Genomic DNA, 27,967 nt, shown 5'->3' on the forward strand with positions numbered 1-27,967 from the left:
TGTACCTGAAGACAGCCGTTGTATGTGTTGCTATTTACTAGTAGCCACAGAAGTTAAGGTGACTAGGCAACATTTGGTGCATTCGAAGGGCCTCCAATTAAGTTGCACGCGACATTTTCCAATGGTGGTACTGAACTTGCAACACCTCTCTGGGTCCAAGAGCACTGGTTTCTTTGGTTTGGTTTGTGAGTTTGGTTTATTTGTTTGTTAAACCACTTTCTTTTTATGGTAGGGTCATCCATTTTGTGTGAGCCTGAAGTTTTGGGGTCTTTTGGTTGCTTTTTCTTTTTTAAAGCGATGCTGCGGTCTCACATTCTGATGTTTCCTGGAAGAACTGGCTGGCTCTTTATTTAAATGACTTCACAGGAACCCACAGAACAGTTGTTGGAGGAGATTTTCGCATTACTCCTCTTGGTTGCCATCCTTCTCCTGTAAGAGGATATTGTTTCTAGGTAGCATCTGTTCCCTTTCCTTCAGCTTCAGAACTCAGGCTTAGAAACTGTATTATTAGTTTTCTGTCCTCTGCCCTAACTATCTGAATAGTATCCCCTATAAAAATACCCCCTCCCCAACAAAAGAAGCGTTTCCAGGTCAGGCACACATTTCTATGTCTGCTTAGAAAGTTCGTCATTTAGAAAATAGCCCAACCTCAATAACCACGCATGGTGTTTGAGGCCACTGGGGAATATTGTAGCCCAAATCTTTCTATCCCCCACCCTTCGGAACACTAAATTCTGTTGGGATGCTTGTAGGTCCCCCATAAATGAGGGAGACAAAGGACACGGAGGAAAATGGCCATTTTGGTCTCTGTCATCTCAGCCTGTGTCAAGAACAGGAAATGGTTTCTGAGTTAGCAGGTTGGAGGGCGGCTGGGTCTCCTGGTTGTTCCGAGTAGGCTCTACAGCATAGCCTGGTTCTCAAGTCATCACTGCAGAATGCTGCATACCGGGAGGTCTTGTTTCTTTAAATAGATTTCACTCTTCCAACTCTCTAGCACCAATTCTGTATTTCTTCTTTTTCAGTTATCAACGAGGAAAGCTATTACTACCTACTTCCATTATTTTGAATTTCTCAGTTTTGCATTATTATTTTACTAAGTTGCAAAGTTTGGAAAGCATTTAAAATTGTTTAAGTTTTTTGTAAACTCATGATTCAAATTCTAGGAACACCAAGTAAGATGGATTCTGTAATCATATGTACCACTGAACACTGAACAGCATTTTAGAAAAACAAACTTTTCTGTATTCTCTGCTTCATTCCATCTTTGCTGCTGAGTCCCACAGCACATGGCAAAAAACGTCCGAGGATCACAGAGAACCCAGCAATCAGTGCACCATCTTTCCATGTTACACAAGAGAAAACTGACATTCAGAAGCATGAGGTGAACCACCCAAATGCTGTGCTCCCCCCCCCCCCCAATCTCTCATGACTGGCCCTAGCGTTGCTACTCCTGTCTTTCAGCTGCTCTCCTCGTAGTCCTCACCAGAGGCCCCCAGTCAGAGAACCGGAGTCGAGTCTTTGTGCTCTTGCTCTTTGGATTCTTGCTGGGCTATCCTGGCTACAGAACAGTTGCCATCCTGGTCATACATGGAGGAGAGAATGTTCTTTTCTCCCCAAAACACTCCTCAGAAGTGTGGGCGATATACTCAGTAATATTAATAACTGTGATAGGGAAAAAAAGCAGCCAGTAATAATTAACTATTTGTAAACCTCATTTAGTGTGCACTTAGTAAATATTGCTTGAATTGCGTGGGGAGGTAAAGAGCAGGAGAACAGATTTGTTAGTGTGTGTGTGTGTGTGCATGTGTGTGTGTGTGTGTGTGCGTGTGTGTGTGTGTGAAGACTGAAGATGAGGTAGAGGGGCCCCAGAGGGCTCACAAACAGAGGATGTGCTTAACAGCTAAAAATCCTGAGACCAAAAGCGACCTCCCCTCTTCCACAGCCTGCTTACTTTCCTGAGCTATAATTTTCTTTTCCATAAACACCATCTACCTTACAGAAATTTTATGCGGATTAAGTCAGACAATGTGCGCGGAGCCTGGTCCACAGAAAACCTTCTTTCCTGCCCTCCACATCAGCTGGTGCTAGTCGGCCACTCTGCTTTGTTTGAACATCAGACAATTAGAAGCAAGCTGGGCTGCGTAGCTTCATGTGCTGTGTTGGAATGGGACGCCTGGAGACCCAGAGAAAACTAGTGGGTCGAGGTTTTAGTTCAGTGGCATGTGCCACACATGCACAGGCTGTGGGTGACATTTTCCTTCTCTTTTTGCTGGCACATTGGTAATGCTAAGCTTGCCATTTGAAAGGGAAACACACAGGTGAAGGGGTTTTTGTCTAGTGAAATCTGACTGCTTTGCCAAACACTTTTTATGGCAACACACTGGGCAGCAATATTTAGTTAACTAAATGACCTCAGGTATTTTCTGGAGAAATGTTTAAAATCATGAAGCCCCAGTGACTTTGACACACACCAAGGATAGCGTGAGCCTCCTCCTCAACATTGGCAATGTTAGTTCTCATACCGTCTTTTCACAATCTGTGGTATTCTAAAATCAAAACTCATGCCCTAGTAAGTCATAAAAAGTTTGGGAGCTCTGAAATTTATGTTTCGCAAACTCAAAAGCAGTGTTCTTGGGATTAGATGCTTTCAAGGTCTTTTATGAAAATGTTAATATATTTCATGATATTTAATGCTTAACATACATTTTAATACATTAAGTATTTGAGGCAGATCATTAATAATGTTATCCTTGGAGACAAAATGAAATAGAATGATGAAATAACTTATTGAACAAAGTGTAATTACTATTCAAAATAATACTAGTGGACAAGTGGCATTTCTGTACCTGCATTTTATGCCTGTGCAGGACATGGGACCTACTGGTCTGTAGATAGGAGCCCAGATGGTATAGTAATGAGTTCAGTAAGTTTCCTGACCTATGAATTTATTTATCAAGGTTGAACAGAGTCTTTGAAAATGTGAAACTTCTTTCCCTTTCCCGAGCACACACCGACCACAGCCAAGCGTTACTTCCACAGTGACTTTTATAATAGAAGGCTCAGCCTTGGAGGTTAAAGGGAATGAAGAAGCTGTGGAAAGGCAAAAAGAATAGCAGCATTTCAGTCAAGGTGACGAGCAGGGCAAAGCTGAGGTGAGTGGCATGAAGACGGGAAGTTATTTCCAGATGTCTCGAAAGTGATGTCTCCAGAACAGACTCCACTTTTTCCTGAACTTCTCAGTAAAGAAAATATCAGAAAGAAAAAGAACAAACATACTATAAAAATTAACAAAATCGCTTATCCCGGAGATTGTCGTGTCTTCTGGTGACAACTCCCGGGAGAGTGACGGTCTAAAGCTGGGAGGGGTTTTCACTGATCACAACAATAACGGCAGGTGTGTTGTGTGTTTACTGTATGCTTGGACATGTACCCATATCCACAATTCTGTGTGCTTAGGTGTACTATCGACTGAATGAACGGGAGAGGACTCGAGAATCTTAAAACACGTTTGTCTTAGCCACCGTTGACTTTAAAAGAAGGGTGTTGTGCTCTCCAACAAATAGTGGCCAGCTAGCTGGAAAATCAAGAATCTGTTGTAACATTTTTTTTCTTATGCAAAGAGAATGTAATATACACATCTGTCAGGGAAGGATCAAAAAATTATTTTTAATGTATATAAGGGAAATGATACAATTATAATATTGTGTAGTAAATTGATACCTGGATTTTCTGGAAAAAGTCTGAATTATGTAATCCAAACATTGAGAGGAAGATATAAGTAAGTAGCCGATAAGCAAATAATTTTGGCTTCTAATCATATTTCAGACATGAGATTTAGAATATTTTTGTATATAAAAATTATAGAGTAATAATATGCAGGACTATAAGACAAATGTCTAGTCTGTTCCTTTTTGGTGTTTCAATGGCAGATACTGTTTTTCAAATTACACTCTCTCACAAATACTTTTGAAGTTAAAAATTTGGTACATCTATCTTTTATAGAAACACTCCAAACACACACAAACCCAACCACACACAAACACACACACACACACACCCACTAGCCCAAACTGTGTTGCTTTAAGCTATCTAAATTTTGTTTTCATCAAACCAGTGACTTTTAAATGTCAAGAAACTGCAAATAATGGAAAGAAATCAATTATAGTTACTGCCATAACAAATTGTTGCGTTATATTTAGGTTAAAGAACTGTGGGTTTTCCCGGATTTTCTCCACTTCAGTTTCAGAGCCTGTACTGTGGGTTTTCACGGATTTTCTCCACTTCAGTTTCAGAGCGTGTATTGTGGGCATTCTGCATGCAGAGGCAGCACACATTGGCGGTTCGCTCTGATATTTGGAGCTGATTCCCTACAGATGTGTCTGAATATCCGAAGCAGAAAGGATTTGATTGTTATATTGTATGTTATCTCTTCTTGAGCTCACCACCCTGGCCTGTGTAGGCATTCCACAGAGTCGGAGAAGCGACTACAGACAGCTGACTGGAGGAAGAAGATGAAAATTCCCATTGTTTAGATTTCTGTCAGAGGATATAAGAATAGTTAATTTCTTTTATCTCTGGGGCTTTCATTATCATTTAAATTTCATTTTACATTAATTGATCAGGGATTAGTAAAGCCATTATGCAGAAATTAGAATAAGACAAGCCAGATGGAATGAATAATTCATAAAGTCCAATTACGTTTTATTTCTGGTGTACTTTCAAACTTGCCTCTGACTTCTGTGCTATTTTGATGTGACAATATTCTCTGGAAATCAAGTGTGCCATTTTAATTTATTATATCCCTCTGGAGTGGAGGCATTTGTATGCAGTGGAAGAATGTTCAGTGTTTCCACTCAGAACATCAACTTTAGGGGTCTTAGAAATCCTTAGTGATTTAGAAAGGATGACATATTTTCTGTGTAAGTTAAGAGGTTCTACAATGAGCTTCGTCGTTCCACTTGGTTCAGGTAAACTAACCCTGAAGGTTAGGGAGGTTAGGATCTCCAATGGCGAGATTCCCACTTTTCTCTAAAAGCTGAAACCCCAAGCTGAAACCCCTTACAGGTATTTGTTCCCTTTCCTCGCCTCAAAGGAAGAGTTAAAATATGAATTTGACCTGCAGTTGGACTGGAAGTGGCCGCCGTTGCTGCAGCGACAAGCGAGGACCACGAGGTGGCAGACGTTGCCTTCGGTGCAGAAGCAGGGCTCCCAGGGACCGCCCGAACTTCGGAGCATCCCAGCGGGTCCAAGCCCCCCGGACCACTGCTGGGTTCAGGCTCCCTGCGACTTGCACAGCTTGGCCCGGCAAGAATTCCGGGCTAATGGCAGTCGCGTCCACCTGTCTGGAATGTCGCTTACAACTGTGTCTGAAACCGCCTCACTCCGCGGGTCCCGGCCCCGGGCCCATTCAGAGTATCCCCCACCCCCCGGGATTTATTTATGCCACTGGACAGTTGTAGTCACATTAAAGCTCTGGTTCACCTTCTCGAGGACTTTCATCTCGGGAAGTTTTATGACACTTGGTGAATGTGCAAAGTTTTTAATTAGGCTCTCTAGACAGCCCGAGGCGGCGGCAGCGCCACTAAGTCTTCACGGTCTCTCTGCTTTACAGCACAACAAGCCGCTCTACTCCTTTGAAGACAATGCAGACTATGTGTACGATGTCATGTGGTCCCCTGTGCATCCCGCGCTCTTTGCCTGCGTGGACGGGATGGGGCGCTTGGACCTCTGGAACCTCAACAGTGACACCGAGGTGAGCGGCACAGGCGTCCGGGCCCGGGGCTGGGAGGGGGCAACCGGGACCACTCTGCAGTCTGATTCTTGCTGCAAAAAACGACCTTTTGTGGACAGACCCTCCAATGGCCTCTGGGCTGAGCCCATCGCCCCCACCCCCACCCACCAGCAGATGCATTGCCCAAAACACCATGTCATTTCATCGCTCACCTATGGAAAATCTTAGACAATTACTGACACTGCACACACACACACACACACACACACACACTTTAAAAAAAAAAAAACAGCACAAGGTGTATTCATACCTTTTCCCAAGGGAGAGGGCACATAGTGTTGAAATAATTTTATTGGCAGACACTTGGAAGAGAAAGTTGTGGTTGATGCTGTTTTTAGATCCGATTATTGAAACAGGGTTGGTTACTCTGTCACTGCTGGGTGTTTGTACAATTTCTGTTTAGACTCCATACAAGATGATTCTCTCTCCTGCTTTCTGCTTAGATCATCCATTCATTTAATTTTTACCAAGGAAACATTTCTTGTCTACAATATTGAACTCAAAGGCAGTAGTTTCTAACTTTGAAAATGTATGCAAAAGACAAAATTTTTAAGGTGGGATTTTAACATTTTAACAAGTCATTCACATGTAAAAAAAAAAGCCTATTTCTTAGAAAAGTTGATAAATGATTATTTTTAAAGTGTATGTCATCTGCTTTGTTCCTTTTTTTTCAGTCCCTCAAGATTACTGGGGTCTGAGTCAGAGCCATTGGGTTTTTTTCTGTTGTTGTTCTTGGGGGGGGGGGGGGACTTGTCCTATGAATGAATATTACGTGTCCTAAAATGGCCACTGCATCACTTCTTGGATTTTGGTCCAGAGAGCTCTCCAGAAGTGCAGATGTCCAGGTAGAGAACACATGGTAGGAGGTACATGTCAGGGAAAGGAGTCTTTTGAAGTGCTTGGAGCAGGAAGCTGTTCGGCCTTTTTAATTAAGGACCCTACAGCTGGAGGACATGAAGGAGGAACGCACAAAGCTAGGATTTTTTTTTCTTTTTTGGTGGGAGGTGGCATGGAAATTTCCATCAGGTGGTGTTGCATCTGGGTATCTTGAAGGGCACAGATCCCTGTACCTATCACCAAACAGCGACCTTCTTAAAGTACTTCCTTACAGCCCCTTTTCCCTTTTCCCTCCAAGAACTGTGTGCCGGGGAGGTTATGTAATGAGGCATCTTTGAATCCAATCACACGGCATGAGTGGGACACCCATCATTGGGGATGTTGAAATGTTTATAACATCCTTGCTTCTAATAGTAAAATGCTATTACCTTACGTTGTAATGGCTTCCCAAAGTCTTTCATCACTGTTGATTAAAATCATATTGCTTCTATTTGCCACGAGAAACTCACCCAGAGCAACCAAAACACAAACGCTTTCCAGATTGACTCGGGAGTTTGCTGTATCAGAGAGCAGGCCAAGCTGAGGTGATGTTTGCACAACACTCGGCTCCAGTGCGCAGGAAGGGATGGGGTGTCTGCACCCTCCGTACCGTCTAACTTTTGTGGGGTTTTGTTTGCCTGTTTGCTCTTTGACAGAAAGAGAAAGTGGTGCTTTGACATTGCGTCTCTTCCTGTGGGTGTCCGAGAGAGAAATGCAGAAGAGTTTTATGGTTAACATTTAAAAAAATCAGGGTTGGTCACACATACAGTTGGGTTTTATAGTGAACGTGGTTCTGCATCACAGTGACAGTAACAATACACGGAGTCTGATTCTAACCCAGGACCTCACGCTTCTAAAGCCCTCCTGGCATCTTCATCATCAGGCCAGCTGAGTAATATTTTTCAGGTATAAGTCAGATTAGGAAATAGAAAATAGATTTATTTAAAAAAAAAGACTGAGGAGTCTCAATTTCCAGTCTATTTTGTTGTTCTACAAATTATACTTTTAAACTAAGTTGTACCTGATGCTCCTATGTAAAAATGGCTTGAATTTACCTTTGATGTGACTGGCGTTTACTGGTTAGTAATTTGTGCTATATACATCTTTTATTTGCAATTAAAATGATTGTTCCAAAAGGATACAAGAATACTTAGGAAATCAAAGTTGAAGGCAAGACACATGCATAGGACATCAGATTATCTTAGTACACATTTGTTCATACGTGACCTTCTCTTACCCCTTAGATTAATGCAGACATATTTTGTTCTTCATTCACTCATTAATTGTTAGCATATACTACAGGCTGTGGTACCCTATTCTATTTTTTATAACAGCTATGAAAAGAAAGCATTTTGAATATTATAGACTTTAGCTTGCTTTATGACTTTCATTTCAAGAAAACTGATTTCTTTAGAAACATGCTAGGCATTGTTTTAACTATATGAGAAGGTCAGGGGTTTTTTTTGAGTATTTTTTGATATGTTTATATGAAGATTAAGCATTTTACTCAGCTTTTAGATTATCCAAGGTAAAATCTGATGTTGAACATAGAAAACCCTGTATGATCCTTCTAAGTTACAGTATTAAAAGTAAACTCTGAAGGTTCTCTAGCTGAATCAGGAATTTGTTTTCAGGGTAGCACAACTAATAATAAAGTGTATTGACAGAATCATAGTTGATCTAAATTCACATTGTTTTTATTCTTTGCAAGGTTTGGTTAAAAATTCAGACTCTAGCTTGCACAGCAGGCTACCTTTATGGTTAGAAACTGGGTATTTTAAAAAATGAGCTGGGGATTTTCATTTTACATTTTTGTTCACAATTGACATGCAATGATTTAAGCAGGTAAAAAGAATTTTTATTGATTTCAAGATGAAGTTTAAACATAGATTCTTACATATGATAGAGTTTTTATTGCTATTTTGAAGACAGGTATTGGCTCAAGAGTTTCACGTAAACAGATGGTTTCGGTCCTTGGAGCAGCTGAACGCTGGGGTGCTAGGCCACAGTACACGTTGTGTTTCCATGTTGGTGAATCGCAGTGGCAGGAGATGTTCTCGGTGGCCCTCTCTTAATCATTTTTCCCTTTCTCTTTTAACATGTACCATTTTCTTTCTTAATGGTGTGCTGCCGTTTCCTTACACAAGGCCAGGCGCTCTAAACAGCTGTAAACCTCCAGGCTTAAAGACAGAGCACACACACCCGAAGAGGGCTTGGTTCACTCAAAATCCTTCCTCCACACACGAAGGTTCTTGCACTAAATAAATAAATGACTGCAGGTTCTGTTTCAGCCCTGCTGCTTCACTGTAATCGTGATTATTAGCCCAGTTTTCAGTGCTTCTGGATTTCCAGGGTTTATTAAAAGGATCACACACATAAATAGCTACATTTTAACAGGGTTGTCACTGTAAGGGCAGGGCCAAAGTTATAGACCATCTTTGTATCTATTGTGGTATTGCCACCTGGAGAAAGATAGAAAAAATGAAAAGAGGAAAGAGGAGAATTAAGTCCCTTGAAGCTTTCTACCTGACACCTCTTTCCTTCTGATCCTCCACTCCCTGGTGAGGCTGATAAATGGCTGAATATCAGAGCATGCATTGCTCACGTTTTCATGAAGAATCGTGTCATCTGAGTAATTTACCGTTCTCCCCCGGACCCTCGCCCTTTGTCCTCGGTCCATGTAAACACAGACCTCTTTCTCCCTGACGCAGCCCACAGAATCGGATGGTCAAGTGTGGCATGAGCTAGACAGACACCTGATGAGATCTGGACAGAGATGTCTACCGCCGGCTTCCTTTACTGTGGGAAAGAATGTCCCTCCTTCCCTTTCCCGTTCTTCTCTCCTATCTACCCCTCTAGTCAGTGGAGCGTATGATTCTAGAACAATGACTCTTTCACTCTGGTGCAGGGGATGGATGTGGCTTCGTGCACAGGAAGGCAGTTGTGACTCATGGAGAGAAACACACCGCTGTCGATTAGTATATTTATATTCATATTCCTTTTTGTGTCGTTAACCCCTTCGGCAGGTGCCAACAGCAAGCGTGGCCATTGAGGGGGCATCTGCCCTAAACCGTGTCCGTTGGGCTCAAGGTGGCAAGGAAGTTGCTGTTGGGGACTCAGAAGGCCGCATTTGGATCTACGATGTTGGAGAGGTACATATTTGTGATGTTCTATTTTTTTTTTATCGTTTAATTTGTGGACAGAAGATTGACTTGTGAATTTACTTTAAAGACCTACCAAAATTATTAGCAAGACTTTCTGGGCCACAAGAATCTTCTCAATTGTGTTTGCAAATTTCCATTGACTTCAGGGGGAGTTTGTTAACAGCTCCTTGGGGTCTAATTTGGCCTGTGTCTCCATGCACAGCACACTTTAGTTAATGATCTGGACTCCTCCTATTTGTGCTGTGGAAACTCCCCGTTTACCATACGGAAGCATGAGAAGACACACTAAAGCTCACCAAACTCATAGTGTTAAGATTGAAATTGGAATTCGCCGTTTACTCTGAGAAAGTCAAGTTGTAGTTAGTTGGTGTGCTGAATCAAAACCACAGCACTTAAGTATAGCGTTGCCAATTAAGAAGGCTGAGATTAATAAAATTTTATACCATTTTTGACATTACCATGTGAGATTTTGGTATGTCATATTGTATGATATGTAAAGTAAGTAACTATCATGGGATGTATCATTGTGAAAAATAATGCATCTCTTACTCCAGAAAAAAAAAATTGAATTTGTGGCCTATCTTTACTTTTCTATTATATATATAACATATACATATATACACACACACATATATAATGTTTTATTTTACTTCTTAAGAAAGAGTTGGAAAAACTTGATTTTTGGTGAGGTTAAGGTTTATATTTTTGTTTTCCCTTAAAGACAAAAAAAAATACAGGAAAAACAAGCAATTGTATAAAGTTACATAGGCATAATTTGAATCTAACATTTGCATTCCAGAGAGAAAATAGCCCACATTTGTAGGCAGAGAGTCCGAGGCTGGGAAGTCCTCTGTGACTAGCTGGTGGACTAGCTTAGCCGATCAGAGTGAGAAAGGTGTGCATAGCTCCACCCATCAGCATGCTGGGACTTTGGCAATCCCAGCAGCGGCACTTTGGATGGCACATGATATAACGTGGTGCATCGTGCTCTACAGTTGACTATGCTGAAGGAAGCCAGATGGCATTTTCAGATTTCAGCTGGGGAGAGAAACTGCATGAGGTTAGCGATGAGGCTTTCTATCCTAGCATGCGAAAGGCCAAGTAAAACAGTTGAGCGTCTCTTGCTTGTCCCGTATTTAGTCTCTTGTCCCTGCCATGGTTACTCCTGATTGCTATAAGTTAAAACTTCCAAAATGGCAGAGACTATCAGCACGGGTCTGCATGGTGAAGATCCAGATGGCCAGGTGCCCCGCAGCTTGGAGTCTGGGAAAGAGACTGATCTTCAAGTCAAAAATATTTATTACCCATGGTTTCCTAGTCATATTGTCTGCGATGAGGATTCTTTATGTTGGATGTGCTTTTTCACGGTTTTCGCCTAAGACAGAGCAACAAAACAAATATTTGTTGAGCTGTTTCCTAAAACATAAAGAAACAAGTAATGGAAAATTTAAACAAGGCTTATTTTTCTCTCCTACTTGCATGTCTTTCTTTTTTTCTTTCTTAATAACAACTGTTATTTGGGGAGAAAAATAAAGGTGGAAAAAAGGTCCAAAACCAGCAGAATAGAGATGAAACATTCAAACTCTTTGTCTCCTTCAAATGCGTGATGCTCTTTTTAGGGGGTACACTAGTTCTTTTAGCCCTGTGTGCTAGCTAGCCCAGTGATCTGGTTCATTTTATAAAGGACTCCTGAAAGACGTCCACACGTACAGAACTATTACCTAGGTGGTAGATACATCCCAAAGAAAAAGAAGCCAGTAACATAGACATCATTTTCTGCAGTGAGACCTATTGATAGTTTGTGACTAGAATGCCTAAACTGTGACTCAGTCTGGGGAGTGTGTGTGATTTTACAGAAGTTGCTTCAGCTGATATGGCTGCCCAACTCCTTCTAGGCCACTATCATCATCTCTAAATTGTGAACTGTTGTTATGCTCCTATGTCTACTATCACACTGCAGGGCGGGCTGGTTTTCATTTTTGTATTATTGCCCTTGCTTTTCTAAGTGATATTACAGACTGAAGAAATGTCTGCAGCTATAGGCCAGTCTTGCCTATTGTCTGGAGTCTAGACAGGCTATAGAAAAATCCCTGCGACATATAATAGGCCAAACAATTTGGAGGGTTGTTTATCCTTACAAATTCACTACTAGGAGAAGAAAGGGGAATATACCATTATATTGAGTGTAGGTAATGTTACAGTCTTTCAGCCCTTCTCTGAATGAGTGAGAACTAGGCTAGGCTTCAACACTTGAATGATTCTTTCTGTATTGTTTGATCATACACAAAGCAGTGGTTAGCTCAGACTTAACAACGTCATTTAGACTAACTATCATTTTTCCTAAGTGTTTCTGTAAAGTATCTTATATTTTTTTCTAAGGTGAAGGGTCATTTCTCTCCCTCCTTTCTGTCCTCTGTAAGCTTGCTTTAAACCTTTGGAGACCACCACTGTTGAGGCACCAAGGACTGAGGAAAGATGGAATCTTCTTACAGTGGAGGCTTAGCTGAAGCCTACTTTCTAGAAATGGTAGATGTCTCCTGGGCAGCTTCTGCCATTGTTGTAATAACTGTGACACCATTCCTTAGCCGGGAACTGACCGAGCATCGCTGGACTTAGGATGAAAGGATGCCTCCAAACAGGGCCCTCCCAGCCTCCTCACTCTCCTCCACAGCGGAGAGCCATCTGGGGTGCTTTCCAGACTAGCCAGCCCGCTGAGAATTAGAGGTCAAATCCAAAGCTGGTACATCGCTGATGAGGGGAAAAGAGCCTAAGCAGGAAGCAATTTAAATAGAACAAATATAGAGGAAGAAGTAAAATACATGGCATTGAGAACCAATTGTCAGTAGGTTGTAGTGCCATGATCAGCATTCAAAATCAGTCCTCTGGTCCTCATTAAAGCTGAATTCCTCACCAGGGTCATGCTGGCATTTGGAAAGCCTTGATGGAAAAAGATAAAACACTTCTAGATAACTCTTAAGATGCAGTCTGTGCAAGAATGTGAATGATAGTTTCCAGAATCCTCCATGCTGATCAGTTTGCCTTGTGAACGGAAGAGGTGTCTGTCTGTGAGAAGCCCTCTCGCATCCTTCTCCAGGGTTGGTTTGCCCCAGACCTCTGAGACTGGAGAAGGGAAGGCAGCTGCTAGCTTGTGTGAAGATCTTGTTCTGCCGTGCAGCTGCTACACTGGCGTGGGGCTCGCGCAGCCTCAGAGTCCTGCGCTTCAGAGCCCCAGCTCAGCTGAATGCTCTATTGTCATTGTCTTGCAGCTGGGAAAGAAACTTGTCAGCAAAATGCTCCATAGTGTCGTTTCGTGACAGGCCCTGAATGTTATGTAGTCTGTTCTGTTCCCGAGAAACTGACCATCAGACAAATCAGAAATAAAAGATTTGTCTCTCACGTAGATCATTGGGGGTGGGGGGGGGATCTCTAGAAACGTGGTAAAAGAGAGTGCATGCTGTATAATCTTACCGCCCATGTCTTACATTAGAAGATTCTAGATGACAACCCTCCAAGGGCTTAAGACAAGGTAGTGTTCTGTGACTCCTGCCCGCAACCTCATTTCCATCCTACAACCAATTTACTTTAAAGTATAATGTCTTGGGGGGGAAGACTTCTGTAATGCCTGCTTTATCAGATGAAGCAGGGTGGGGTGAGTCACCACTGTGCTCCCCACGGTGAGGAACTTCCTGCGAACACCATTGGCAGCAATGCCAATCTAGGCCAGGTGGGAAGGCACCAGCTGCTAACAACCATCTGCTTCGTGTGCCCCAGCTGAGGCGCCAGCTGCGGCAGGGAGTCCCAGCACACAGCCCCAGTGATCATGGCCTTCTCGATTATGGACAATTATCCTTCGTGACTCGTACGATGATAGCTGTGGCTCAATCCAGATTTACTGATGCAATTTATTAGGGACTTGTGAGGAGGTAAACAGAGAGTGGCATATGAGCTCACAGAAATCAACAGGTTGAATTATCTCAGGGCCTGTAACTCTGGAAGTCAAACAGAAACCAGTCATGTTTTCGGGCTTGGTGCTGTGTTTGTGTAGCACACGTTCTTGCTTGTTTGACTTCAGCATTTTATCTGGAAATCTGCTGCACGTATTGATTTTCACAGATAGGGGTCTTGTTCCTTCTCGGAACAGGTGTTTAACTTCCATTAGCATAAATAGAATGCAAATCCACTGCAAGACAAAGAGCCCCCTTTTTATTATTTGGTTGTAATTTTTATTCTACTTATGCTTTCAAAAATCACTTAAGTAGACAGTGGTTTCATGGACCATTTAAAATTTCTGAACTCTAAAATAAAGGAGCTGGAGAGATGGCTCAGCAGTTAGAACACTTGCTGCTCTTCCAGAGGACCCAAGTCCAATTCTGAGCACCCACATCGAACTGCTCACAACTACTTGGAGCTCTGAATCCAGGGGATCTGACACCCATTCCAGGTCTCCTAGAGCAACTGCACACACACAGAAATAAAATAAAAAAAGGTCAATTTTTTTGTTAATTAGGCTTATAAACAAAGTTGGGCTTACTGGGCGGTGGTGGCGCACGCCTTTAATCCCAGCACTCAGGAGGCAGAGGCAGGCGGATCTCTGTGAGTTCTAGGCCAACCTGATCTACACAAGCTAGTTCCAGGACAGGTTCCAAAGCTACAGAGAAACCCTGTCTCAAAAAAACCTAAGAGAGAGAGAAGAAGAAGAAGGAGGAGGAGGAGGAAGAGAAGGAGGAAAAGAAGAAGAGAAAGAAAGAAAGAAAGAAAGAAAGAAAGAGAGAGGCCTAGCTTTTGACTACAGTCTGAGAAATCTCCACATTGCCAGATGGGATTGATCCACTCTGGCGCTCTAGGGTCTCATTCCATTAATTAGAACACGGATAAAATAACAAGTCATAAATTAAGCCTAAATATAACCTCAGATGTGTTTATATTAGAATATACTCATAAAGATCTTTTGAAAACTGCAGGAGTTTTTCTTTTTTTTCCCTAATGATATGTGAACACACCTAGTTTACAAATTTAAAACTAAAAATGGCTTAGCTACCACAGTTCCATTACTGGATAGAAGGCTTTTCACACACACACACACACACACACACACACACACGTATATATATACAACCGACTTTCACTGCGCATGGGCTAGTGTATATAGAATTATTCGCATGTCCTCATGATTGATAGTCAGCATATCTACCTGTCTGTCTTGCAGACGTGTTTTCTGGAAAGCCCGCCGCCATTGTTAATGCTTCAGTGCCGGCTGGCGGATGCGGCTGTCATGAATATCCCCTAACAACTATGTTTGCTGCTTATCTGAATTAGTTAGGATGCTGTCTGCAGCTTTGCTTTGCAAAGAAGCCGTTTGCCTTCCACCTCCTGTTATTTCTTTTTCCATTAACCTCTTCCAGAGAAGATTTTGTTTTCAGTTGTGATAATAAATACATGCAGCGTTCAAATCCCTGATTACATTTTTATACTACACAGATGACAAAATTTCAAAATAATTTTCAGCTTAAAGTAGGATTTGCAAAATAAAATGATCACCTAAAAGCTGTGGTTTATGGGAAAAGCAAATCTTCTCACTCTAGCTGTGTTCTTCTTCCTGTTGACCAATTAATAAATAGGAACACACATAAATCTTTAAATTTAAACTGAAACATTACAAATAACTCATATGATATGACTACTCGTGGGCCATAATAACAGCAGTTAGATCATTACAAATTTCAATAAAAATAGTACATTTGCCAATATATTTAAATGTACCGAAAAGTTCTTGAGAAGAAAAATGCACTTGAATATGTATATCAAATGTTATTGCTAAAACAATAAATGTGATCTTAAGTGTCTGTCTAAATATTTTTAAATGGAAATGAAAAAATAGATTCAAAAGCATATTCAGAATCCCAAAAGGAAAAATGACCAACGTGATAAACTTTAAAACAGTGACGAAGGTATTATGTCTAAGAATTATTTAAAAATGTTTCCACGGTTTAGGATATAGCTCAGTGGCTGAGCTTGTAGAAAGAAAAATGAAAACATTTTTTTCAACTTTTGCACAGTCCACAAGAATAGTAAAATAATAATAATCCATGAGATGTTTCTCTTGTAGTTAGTCATAAATAGCATTTAGTACAGTAAAACCTGGTAGACAGAAGTGCCAGGAGTTGAACAGAGCTTGAAAGATATCAAATCAACATTGTTTTTCCAGTGGATTATACGAAACAGTAACTGTTTGCTCTTCCCCATTTTCAATAGGGCAGGGTACGTGATTCTCAGAAGCAGCACGGGTCTTTGTGTAAATAACTGCTCTCCTTGGGAACTGGGTTGACAGACTGTCAAACAGAAAGTTAAAATGAAACCTGGCTGGTGAGGCAAACCTGTGCTTCCTCACGACCAAGACTGTGGATGAAGGGAGCGGTGTGGTCGCTCTTGTCCCCAGCTCAAGAAGAGCTTGGGTGACAGCTGGGCTCTGGCAGTTTCCAGGAGAGCAGGGCAGAGCTGGTGTCACTTAAGAACATCTGGTTATGGCCATCTGAGCGCTGGTGTTTCTCATTAAGAAAGTGGGCCTGCAACTTGCTAGGCTCTCGACAGCCCTCTCAAGCACTGCCTTCTTTGATGGAGAAGCAATTTTAGATGCTTTAGCCGAAGCCAAACACTTCCTTTGGTTTTCCCTTCACCACGAATAAGGGAAAGACAGGGACCATTCCTTCCATGGCACCAAGCACCCAGATAAAGGCTGGCAATCTAAAGATCAAGTTTTCTCACAAGCGTCTACGCATTTGATAAACACTGGGGTTTGTGGCTGAACTTTTCAGATTTCTCATAAATTTTTTAGTACGAGAGCCACAGAGCCGTGCAATGAAGTCAAAGAACACAAAAGCTTAGTTGTATGGCAAATTGGAGATTCTACTAAACATAATTCTAGGAAAGCAGCCACTCTGGATTAATATATTAATTCATTTCTTTGTCATAGTAAGTTACATGTGTTTAAAAATAAGTTGAGTAAAATGTATAATTATAATTTTAGTATTAACTTGATTTCTTCTGAGGAAAGTGCTTAATTTAAGAAAGAAAAGGCAGTATTTCCAGTTCCAATTAATGTTATAATTACTTATTTTATAGGCAGTGTGGTAGCAGCGACTTTCAGTTGGTAATTATATATGAAAAAGACCGGGATCATGATTAGATTAATTACTATATAAATAGTGTGTTTATTGAAGTAGCATTGGTTTATGAAAATGGACTTAAAGTATTAATATCTTTTCAGCCACATTGTTTTCAAAACTGACACAAAAACACTTAGGACTTTTATGTGTTATGAATGGTTAAATGAAAAGAAAGCCCTAGTGTCTAATTTTATGAACACCAAATTAAAGAGTGCATGCTAATTTTCAATATCACTGTAGTAATAAGTGGCTTATGAACATATACCTCCGGAAGCAAAAGGCAGTTTGGACAATTGGCCGTCTTCATTTTTCTTCTGTGGTTTCTTCACACTGTCATCGTCAATGCCTGTTTGGGTTCTGAAACAAATGTTACTGTGTTAAACTTTTATCGTTGACAAATTCTATGAGCTTTATAATTTCAAAACTGTTAAATTTTGTCTTAAAGAAGTGTGGAGGACAGCCCCTGCCTCAAATCATACCTTACAAAAGCCCAGGGTAAAGTTGTGCCCCACAGGGACGAGAGAGTTAATACTGCTCTGGAAAAAAACCAAGTTAAGTGTGTGTGTGTGTGTGTGTGTGTGTGTGTGTGTGTGTGGTCAGGGACATATCCAAAATACAATATGAAAAGAAATATCTTCTTATGAGTTTATGAGTGCTTATCTATGAATGTTTATATCACATAGGTTAGACTTGGAAAAGGAGGAAAAATGAACGGCGATCTTCCTTCGTTAAGGAAGGTTTACATACATTTACTAGAATATCGGCTCTCACAGCATCTTTTACTTTACATTTTTTACTTAAAATGCATTAATTATGCATCATGTAAGTCATATCCAGCCCTCTACTACTATAGAAAAAAATCTTGTGCCTCTACCTTTAATCTAATAGGTAGATAAAAACAGATCAGTGAGTGACCCATTCCTAAGCCCTTTCTCCTGATGACAAGGTAGTCATTTCCCAATACTTATCCTTATTGATCTTGGCATTAAGCTCCCTTGGATAGAAATGGAACACCTTCTAGTATCTAGTATCATGAAGACTAGACAAGGTTTTTTTTTAACCTAAGAAGAAATCCCATTAGCAACCCTCATTTGACTATCAAATTTATCCTTCAAGTTTTTGTGACCTTTGGAGAACTGAGTCCATAGAAATGCCCGGAGCCATGTCCAGGTCCAGCACAGTGTCTGTCACCAAACAGCAATTCAATAAACACAGAAGAATGATTCCTGAGGCAAAATTTGGGTGGAAATTAAGCAAAAACGTTACTGTACAAAGCATTCAGAATGCAGCCTCAAAATTGAGTGTAGTTTGGTAGACACAGAAAAGTTAACTATATTTGAACAGTTTGAAAGGAGCGTTTGTCCTTCCTCCCCATCATTGTCCTGATCTTCCTCCTGTGCCTTTAAAAGGGAGCAGTTGGCGACCAGTGCAGTGAAAACCTAACAGTTGATTCAAACAGTTGTCAAACCACGGGAAAACGCTTCTTTCCCATTGTGCTGTTTTTGGACACTATAGATATGATAAATCATGAACTGCATTATAAAAAAAAACCCTCTTTTATGCCCAAACATTCAGTAGGAGGAAATGACATTTCTTTTATTACCTTGGTAAATGTTTTTAAGGTGTTTAGCGATAAGCTTTCTTTTTGTCAAAACTGCTTAGATTCAGTGGTTGCTAGGAATTTACTTGAAAACCTATAGTCAATAACATCGGGGGAGGAAGCTGCGTCGTTAGCCAGCTAATGTGGAGAGAGGCTTGGCTGGAGCTCCCTCCCTTGCTTCCCTGGCTCTTTCTTGATCTTTTGTACTATGGAGAGGCGATTGGAGTTTAGAAAGTTTATTTTCCATCATGGTACGTCAGCCATTGTTTCCAGCACTTTCTCGTCCTTTGGGCTGAGAAATGGATTGTCCCTGGTAGTAGACAAAATAATAACGCTCCACAATTTCAGAAGACAGGAGGCTGGTATGATTTCAATACAAGTGCAAGCAAGGTCATCGTCACTTCTTGGGGAATTCGTTCTTCCTTCTTCAGCTGTTGTTTGGTTTGCTTTTGTTTTCTCCACAGGCAGAAACCTCCAGATTCCAGTACCCTTGCCTACATCCTAAATTTATCTTAGCTGCTAATTTCTCAGGACAAGTGCTTGGGTTGTTTACTTCTTTCTGTAGTTCCTGGCTTCCCGGAATTGATGGTAGCAAAGCTGTTGCTATTTTTTTTTTTTTTGTCTTTTCTACCTACTTTCATTTCTTACCTTAGTTAGATGGCAATGGATTATTTTTTTAAAGTGTTGTTCTGAGAAACATGCAGTGAAAAGACACCATCCGTTTGAAGAGAGAAGGGAAGGGGCTTTGGTGAGCGGGTCTCCAAGCTTCTGGACAGTTGAGAACACAGAGAAAACAAATTCAGAAACAGATACCCCAGAGAGGACAAAGTTAGAAAGCAAGTAACCGTTGTAACAGTTTTACCCTATGACGGGCTGGTGACAGCAGTCTACAGGGCAGACTGAGTGTGCTCTGCTTTCCTGACTTCTCCCGAGACTAAGTTAGGAGCGTCTGCGGTGTGACAGAAGGCTTGCTATCGTATGTCTTTGCCCCAGGTAGCTGCATCCCGGTATGGGATTCTAGCTCGTAGTTCCGTCCATTGGTAACCTGATGTGGGCCTTGCCTCTCTGAGAATTAAACATAGCAAAGCTGCATTTATGTGAAGCGGGTCTGCCTGGCTGCTCCACGGTGGCCGTCTCAGTGCCTGTTACCTCCCACTTTGCTTCCATCTGTGTGTGTGGCGAAAGGAATTGTCCTTAAAAAATACTGGCTTGCTCTGAACACAAATGCGTATTTGCAAGCCAGTGGGTTAACAGTCTCCTGAATTCGGGTGCCATTAATAACTGTGTCAGGAATTTGTTTTGTTTTAACCTTTTGAGTACATGGAAGTTTAACTGTCTCTGTGAAAACCTACGTAAGCTTCCCTGGTTTCTGTAAATGCACTACAAAAAAAAATGTGCATTAAAATATAAAGGTTATTTGCACATTATCTTTTTTGCAGAAAACTTTCGTGTTGGTGTTAATACAGAAGATGAAATTGTCTGTTCAAAATTGGTGGTTAATGCAATAGTCCCACAGACTATTTAAAATGACTCCACCTAATTGAAAGATTGCAAAGATACTGATGGGCCACACTTCCACAAACTGTGTATCTAGAGACTGCCTCTCTTGGTTTGTTTGCCATGATTAATGGAACTGAGAAACCTGATTGAGATTAAGGAGTATTTTCTAATCTCTTAATTATCCAAGGTTTGTAAGTACTGCGTGGTATATATTTTATCATGAAAAGTATTCATAGGTAGAAGTTATTGCAGCTATTTAATGAAGTATAGACGTGATCCTTGAAACATAGTCTTTACTGGAGTTATTTAAAATCAGCTGCCATGGACTATAAATCCTTAGAATTTACTGAAAAATGAGGGAGGCGTGACTGAGGACTGTTGAGAACGGTTAGCTCTGTGCCTATAAAAAGGGACACAGGAATGATATTTGTGTGTCTAACCCCGATTATAAATAGTCTCTTGATTTTTCTAACAGCATGTTCAGCAATAATCAAGTCTTACAGCTTAAGGTTAAAAAAAGATGTAGAATCCTGCTGCAGAAAATGCTATAACAAGAGAAAAATAGCTGCATTGGAAGGCATTGGTCATATGTGAAAAATGAAAACAATGTGGGGGGGGAGTATTTGTATATATAGCTAGAAGAAATCCATGTATTTTAAATTTAATTTTTAATAGATAATAAAAAGTAACTGACAGAAATTCTGTAATACTCTCAAAAATCTCTTTCTTTACATTTTAGCTGTGAAAGACAGATAGCTATTGTTTTTCAAAGAAATAGCTATTTAAGAAGTCATTTGTATGACTTTCAGAGAAATAAAATGTTCTTTAAAATAAACTAAAAAGTGCAGTTCTAGGTAGGTGAAGAAAAACGGGAGAAAGATAAGAGGGGAAGAAGTGGGAAAAAAGAAACCAAGAAAAATCAGAAAAGAAGAGAATAAATCCTGAGAAAGAGAAATAGGAAACCTCACTCACTGGGGTTTGCCAAGGGCCAGGCACTGTGTTGATTGTATTTTTGCCTTTCTCATGCTCCCATCAGTCATGAGATGCACTCTCAAATTTCCTTCCTGTCAATAAGGGAGATCAGAGAAGTTGCCTAAGGACACACAGCACAAAGGGACAAGCTGAGAAAGCAAGCGCGGTTAGCTACTCTCTGTGGTAAATGAGAGTCAGTCCTGACTTTCCTCTCCAATTCTGGCTGCTCTCCCATCTGTGTCTCCTGCACGGCACCCTAGATGGCCAGGCACGACACCCCACGGTCAGACCACTGCATCCTGAAGGACGGGGGCGGGGAATGGTGGGTCTACAGTCTACCCATCCACTCTGCCAGAAAGAGGGGCAGAGCCCTGACCCAGTGACAGACGCAGGAGGGGAGGGGAAGAGGCTAAAACCGCCCACACACATGGCTTTTTTTATCCCCCAATTTTTACACTTTTGCTCTTTGCTTTTGACCTTCTGTCCCCTAAGAATCTTGGATTACAGTCTTTAGAATCTTTGAATAAGTGACTCAAAACTCATTGCCTGCCTGGCATTCAGCCACAGAGGCCTCTTACGTACCCCACACGTACTTGTGAAGATGACTTGAGCCAACAGTTTAGCTCCCTTTATTTCCCTTTTCCATGGGGATAAAAACCCATTTCTTAATGTTCTTACAACAGTTGGAATTCATCTTCAAGAAGAAAACAGTCCTCAGAGTAGTCCCGAAGAGCTGATGTGGTCACGTCAGCTATCTTTCGGTTTAGGCACCTGTTTCACTGAGTGAAAACTTACAGCATGAATCCTGCATGCCGGACTCAGTCCTCTTAGCTCGGATCACCTTTCACGTCCTCTTCATGTCTCTGTTGGTAAATGGTCAGATGTCCTCGTCCCCATTTGACAATTGAGGCAATGAGAGGTTAAGTGCCTGGCCATTGGCAGCCACTGAAATAAGAGTTAGCCTTGAGTGTCCTGGCCAAATGTGAGGTTCATTTTCCCTTTTCCTTAAGGCCAAATTGCTACCTCAATAACTCCCTCTGGCCTCCAGTTCCTTGGCTGTAAAAACAGGGTCATTCCATATCTATAAAAGGTGAGTACTTTAAGAGCTGAGATTTTATTGTCTTTGTGCTTAAGGCATTCAAATGCTTTAAACACTTACCCAAAACTTAGGCAGCCGTTTATCTGTCAGGACAGACTGCCTATTGGTAAGCCCTGCCCTGAGACACAGAGGGAAGATGTGAGTCACCCCTGACCTCCTGTGTGACTCCAGCAGACAAATCTGAAGTAGAAAACGTTTTCAGATCCAAGTCGGTTTGGTGGCAGACAGTTTTTACAAGGCCCTTCTGGCACTGCTTGAACTTCCCTCTGCATGCTTTTCTACCTGTGGCCTCTCTAGTAGTTTTAATTATCATCACCATTAGAAATAATATTTTTCCCATCATAATGTAATTTTTTTTTTTGAGATCTGGTTTCACTATGTAGCCCAGGCTATCCTAGAATTCACTATGTAGACCAGGCTGGCCTCCTGAGTGCTAGCATTAAAGGCATGAGCCACCCCGTCATATATAAGTGGGAATTCTTTAGAAACATTATTTGCAAGGGACAGGGAAGTCATCCAAGGATGCTCAGGTGCTCTGGATTTAGCCTTTCATGACTGGATAGAAACTGTAGAAAGAATGAAGAAATGGTGTCAGCTCTTGTCCTAGATACATGTTTAATAGAGAGACATCGCTTACTGTAAGAGCTTGCTGCTCATATAATTCTGTTTCTGAACACCAGTAAAGTATAAAAAAATAATCTATGCCAGTGTTCACCGGTTCTCACCAAGAAACAGCATTAATTTTCACCTCCATTTCCTGGTCATCATGTTTCAAAAGAGTTCTCACTGACTCTCCAGCGCCGGCGCAGGGCCTGGCATGTTGTCCGTGCTGGATGCATATTGGATAAGTTCATGCACCAGCTGGGACAAAGCGCAGTATCATTCTTTAACAAGAACAAAGCCTTTTCCTCACTGGTGACTAAGGTGTAGTCAGAAAGGCGCCAGTGCCTCTGCGGCCTCACACCTTGCTCTTTCTGAGAACACCATCTCTCTGAGGGTCGGGGACTGCCAAGGGTAAGAAGGACAGCTCTGTCCAAACAGATTCTGTTTACAGTCACAGACGTAAGCTGACAAGAGTGGCCATCCTGTTGGTAAGACACCCGGTTTGTCTCACCTACAAGTAACTCAAATGCCAGCAATGATTCGTTCCGGTGTGGAAGCGGCCTGTGAATTTACGCTCATGTGTTGGAGCTAAGATCGCACGTTGAGCATTTCCTAATGTGATGCTTACGTCTAGAAGTGGAGCAGTCTGTACGAGCCCATCGCGCTATTTTTACAGTCAACTGGGTGAAAAGGCAGCATAGCATGAGGGAGGGAAATTAACTCCAAGTTTCTAGAAGCAATTGTGTTTCTATCACGTTCTGTTCCAGAATTTGGTGTGAACAAAGCAAAGTAGGTTTGCTTTTTAAAAACCATGGTGTGTATGGGTTTGGGGCGGGTATCACACAAAGCAGTAGCAGATCAGGAAGAGGACAAAGTCTGTTTAAATATTGTAAAAATGCCTGTGAAGCTTAATCTGCATATTTAAATGTCCATGAGAATGAAGCTTACTTTGCATATTTAAATGTCTGCGACGACAAATTTTCATATTTTAAATCATGCTTTAGCATTAAAATGTTAATCTCATCTCCATGAAAGAGGCCAAATAGTTTAATCACTAGGATAATTTTATTTAGTAGAAAACATTTAGATTTGATAAAATATACTTTTTAGACATTAAATGTCTGGTTTTATATAGCATACGTGATTGTCAATTTATTCTCAACCTGTCTGGCCACTATTGGAACTTGATGTTTTATAGGCTCAACAAAGGTCATGGCCCGTACTATTGCACGAAACAACAGGAATGCATTTACCTGTTTTCCTGTTCTATACATGCTGTCAATAAAATGTTACATGGGCCAGCATTTGTTAGCTTGCTTTTACCGTGGGGAACAATAGTCTAGTCTATAGTTGGTGGGCATCCTCACCCACTTGTGAACAATGAGCTGTTGAACTGGCGAAGACATTTCTCCAACTGTTTAAAGTCATACAAAGGTCTGGGGAGCTTTAGCTTTCTATCTCTCTCAGCTTTATTTTGTGAGGAAAAAGTCAGTGTCTTTTTGATTCAGCGTCTGCCTCTCCTTGGGCTTGTATTGCATGGCCTTTTTTTGGAAGTGTTTTGCCAGGCGCTGGAGGAGGGAGAGAAAAATGGACCTAGTCCTAGGACCATGTCCTAGTACATAAATGGTACCAACCCTCTTGCCTGCTATTCTGAATCTTTTATGTTTGGGGTTTCATTTCCCCAGGGTAGTATTATGTAAAATTGAAGACAAAAGTGAAGAAATTGTGAAATCCGGAGAAGAGCCCACCATAAGGAAGATGGGCTGAGCCAAGGGTAATGGCGTTCAATATTACTGGGAATTTTTGTCATTGCTACAAGAGAAATTTAGATTCATTTCAATAACCAGGAAAGTATTTCTAGTTTTCTACTCCAGACTTGCTCCTATTTGTGAATGAAAACTCTCGCTGGAGAGGCATTTCTGACAATAAAGCGGAGCACTTCCCCACCTGGGCATCATTTCCAGAATTATTCTCTCGAAACGTTTGGCCTGGGTAGAACTCAAAGTCATACTTTCCAGAATGACACTGCTACTCTCTAGGACGTTTTCTGGGACAGACAGTATCTGAGATTATTATTTCCTGTAATAAAAATGTTAAGATTCTAATCATCTGGCTGTGTGAAGTGGGTAAATTATGCTATAGGCTTAATTTAAATGCTTAGATTTCCCTTCTTCCTTTTTCCTTTTTTTTACTTTCAATAATGTGTGTTGATTAAGGTGATTGTGTTCTTAATGTGCATGGAATATATTGATACCATGTGTAGTCCTAGTATGTAAGTGGATTGATCATATCATTTTATATGGTAAAACTCCAAGAAAATGACTGTCATGTGTAAATCAATTTTATTTTATATGAATCCTTCAGAGTTCTTCTCAGTCCAACTTTTCTTCTTCAAATGTGCTCCCTGCTCTGTTTCAAACCCTTTTCTGTCCTCTTTAAACAACTGAGTTTTGGATGGCTATGCGTGAAATCATAATCTTCTAGCGCAGCTAAAAAATGATACGCGACATTTCTACCGAGGGCGTGGTGATCCCTTTTCACTGAATTGTACACATTCAGAAGACAGTATTCAGGAAGTTTTATCGATCTCCCCTTTTGACAAATCAATACAGCATATTAATTCAGTACTGAAATCACATAGTAGAAAAAGTATTTGCTGGTTATGTAGCCTTAGTAGGATTTCCCCCCATGCCTCGTCCACCTTTCCCTTCTATAACATGGAAATATTTTGCTCACATACGTAGAGTAAATTTGCCCCACCTAGGACTGCTGTGAAGAGTTAATATATAAAGTATTTAGAGGAGAGCCCTTAGTCAACGCTGATTCATACTGCAGTTAGTCATAGCATCATCACACAGGTCCTGGGGAAATGCTCAAGCATGACCTCATAGTAAAAAATTTTCGTGCATATGTAGGCTGTTCTTTCTCCATCTATTCGTTAATGGTGCTTTAGAAAATAAATCGATTGCTTCGACTCGAAAGAAAATGCCACAGTTATTCTGAAACTGTGGTTAATAATGCAGCTTTTATTTGCCGAGTTCACCATAGGACCTAAGAACAAAGAACTCTCCTTACTATGAGTGCTTTAATGTGGCCACTGGGATTGTTTGGTTAACGCACATCTTAAAGGTTTTATACATTCCGTGAGCAATGTCCTTTCTAAGAGGGAAACTGTAGGTTAAGAGCCACAGTTCAGGTCCTCCTTGATTCACTGAGTGTTCGGTTTCCTTCGCATTCTTTGGTGAGGCAGCCGTCCCGATACCGAGGACTGTAAGATACCAGGAGTTCCCGTGCTTATCATTTCTCCACTGATTTGCTTTTGCAGCTTGCGGTTCCCCACAATGATGAATGGACTCGATTTGCCAGGACCCTGGTGGAGATCCGCGCTAACAGAGCTGACAGCGAGGAGGAAGGCACTGTAGAGTTAGCTGCCTAGATGTGAGACGTGCCTGCTCCCTGTGACCCCCGTCCTTCCCTGCCAGAACGCAGAGTCTGCAGTCAAGGCCTCCGTGCTGTGTTTGGTGTCCTCTCAGTATCTATCTCTGTGGCATTTGGGGGGCCATACTGTGTGCAGTGTTACCCCATATACTCCACACGTACCTACTCACCCAAAGTCCGCCATACATTTCTATCTTGGTGTCTCTGTCTCAAAAACAAAAGGGGGAGGGAACCCTTTAGGGGCTTAGTTGTTGCCTTTTAACTACTTGGTAGCTGTATTTAATAGCTGGAAACCTCTGGTTGAATTTGTGCTTACATGGACTTCTGGTACAGTCCTATTAAATCCATATGAAGCCAGATATGATTGGGTGCAGATGTGGCGTGCCTCATGCTATGGTACAGGGCCAAAGACTCGAGATGTGGTGTTTTACATGGTGACTCACATTATGAATGGATTTACTACAAGAACATTGCTGCTCCTTATTTATTGTAATGTGCTGCATGGAACATATTTATTTGAAAGCATTAAAATAAACGATCTTCGAGCATGTGGGTAATGAGAGGCCTGTATTTGCTCTGCTGCTGCTGAGGTTACACTAAGTTCCAAATAACAATTACAGTATGCCAGTTCCACTGAGAACATGGAGTCTTTAGAGGTTTGCTGCAGTGAACGGAATGAATTTTAATGCCTATTATTTCTAGGTACTTTAACAATATTTCAAATATAGTTGGCCATTGATACTTACCATTCAAGCTAGCACAACCTTCCACAAATATCTGTGGTTCCAAAATATGACACAAGTATTATCAATAAAATGTTCCAAATCAGGTCTGTATTGCTGTGGGTAAGTGTTTTTTGCTTAGTGGAAAACCTGACAGGAAGTTTGCTTTGACAGGGGTTGGAGCGATGCATGAGGACCATGTCAAAGATTAAACATGACCTGTTAGGCGGCCAACCCGGTGGGCTTAAATCAAGACTCTTCATTTTGGTTTTATAAGGCTACATGTGTGTATGACTTGGTTGCTGTTGTTGTTTTTATTGTTGTTGTTCTGGTTTTAGGAGGTAGGCATTCCCTTGGCTCTGTCACCAAAGCCACCATGTTTACAAACCATGTTAAATGGTAGAAGAGGAAAGGAGAGCTTGAGGTGAACAAGTGCTGTGTGTTCTGGAAGTGCGCGTGTTTAAATTCCCACTAGAAATTACGTTAGTTACCATTCAACTAGAGAATGTTCCTATAAACAGCTTTAATCATTCTTTTTTTTCCCAAGGGTTATTTCATTGGTAGAGAGAGAGTAAAAATGAATTATAGTTAAATCATTTTTTTAAATTGTCAATAGGATCTTGATATTTTAGGAAGAAAACTTCCATTCACACATTCTTGGTAGAGATTCCTTAAACATATATAAATTTTTAGGATATATTTTCCTCCAAGTGTTCTATAGTACCCACATAATCAAATTCCCTTCCAAACAGAAGTTAACATTTCATAGATAAAAATGAATGTCTTCATATATGTGTATTTAAACTCAGTGAATGGAAGTACAAAGAAAAACATTTGAAAATTCCAGCATATTTCCTAGTTTTTTGTTTTATTTTGTTTTTGTTCTCTGGAGGTTTTTATTTTGTAAGGGGGTGAAGCGTCAGTGGAGATAGGGTTTCTCTGTGTATAGCCTTGGCTGCCCTGGAACTCATTCTATAGACCAGGCTGGCCTCAAACTCCGAGATCAGTTTGTCTTCAGAGTGCCACCACTACCCGGCTA

At 41.1% G+C, this 27,967-nt stretch overlaps 1 protein-coding gene across 5 annotated transcripts in view; it reads left to right on the plus strand.

Moving 5' to 3' along the window:
• Nucleotides 1-27,029, plus strand: part of Dync1i1 (dynein cytoplasmic 1 intermediate chain 1) — a 317,505-nt gene extending 290,476 nt beyond the window's left edge. For all 5 annotated transcript variants that reach the window (XM_041675567.1, XM_041675566.1, XM_041675568.1 and 2 more), the window contains 3 exons: nucleotides 5,612-5,752; nucleotides 9,694-9,819; nucleotides 26,094-27,029. In XM_041675567.1, the coding sequence (XP_041531501.1) occupies nucleotides 5,612-5,752; nucleotides 9,694-9,819; nucleotides 26,094-26,204 (378 nt within the window). In that variant the 3' untranslated portion in view covers nucleotides 26,205-27,029. The remainder of the gene's footprint in view (nucleotides 1-5,611; nucleotides 5,753-9,693; nucleotides 9,820-26,093) is intronic.
• The last annotated feature ends 938 nt before the right edge of the window (nucleotides 27,030-27,967 follow it).

Source organism: Microtus oregoni, unplaced genomic scaffold (genome assembly GCF_018167655.1).
Source record: "Microtus oregoni isolate MIOR12 unplaced genomic scaffold, Mior012 000026F_ref0000081, whole genome shotgun sequence".
NCBI classification, from domain to species: Eukaryota; Metazoa; Chordata; class Mammalia; order Rodentia; family Cricetidae; genus Microtus; species Microtus oregoni.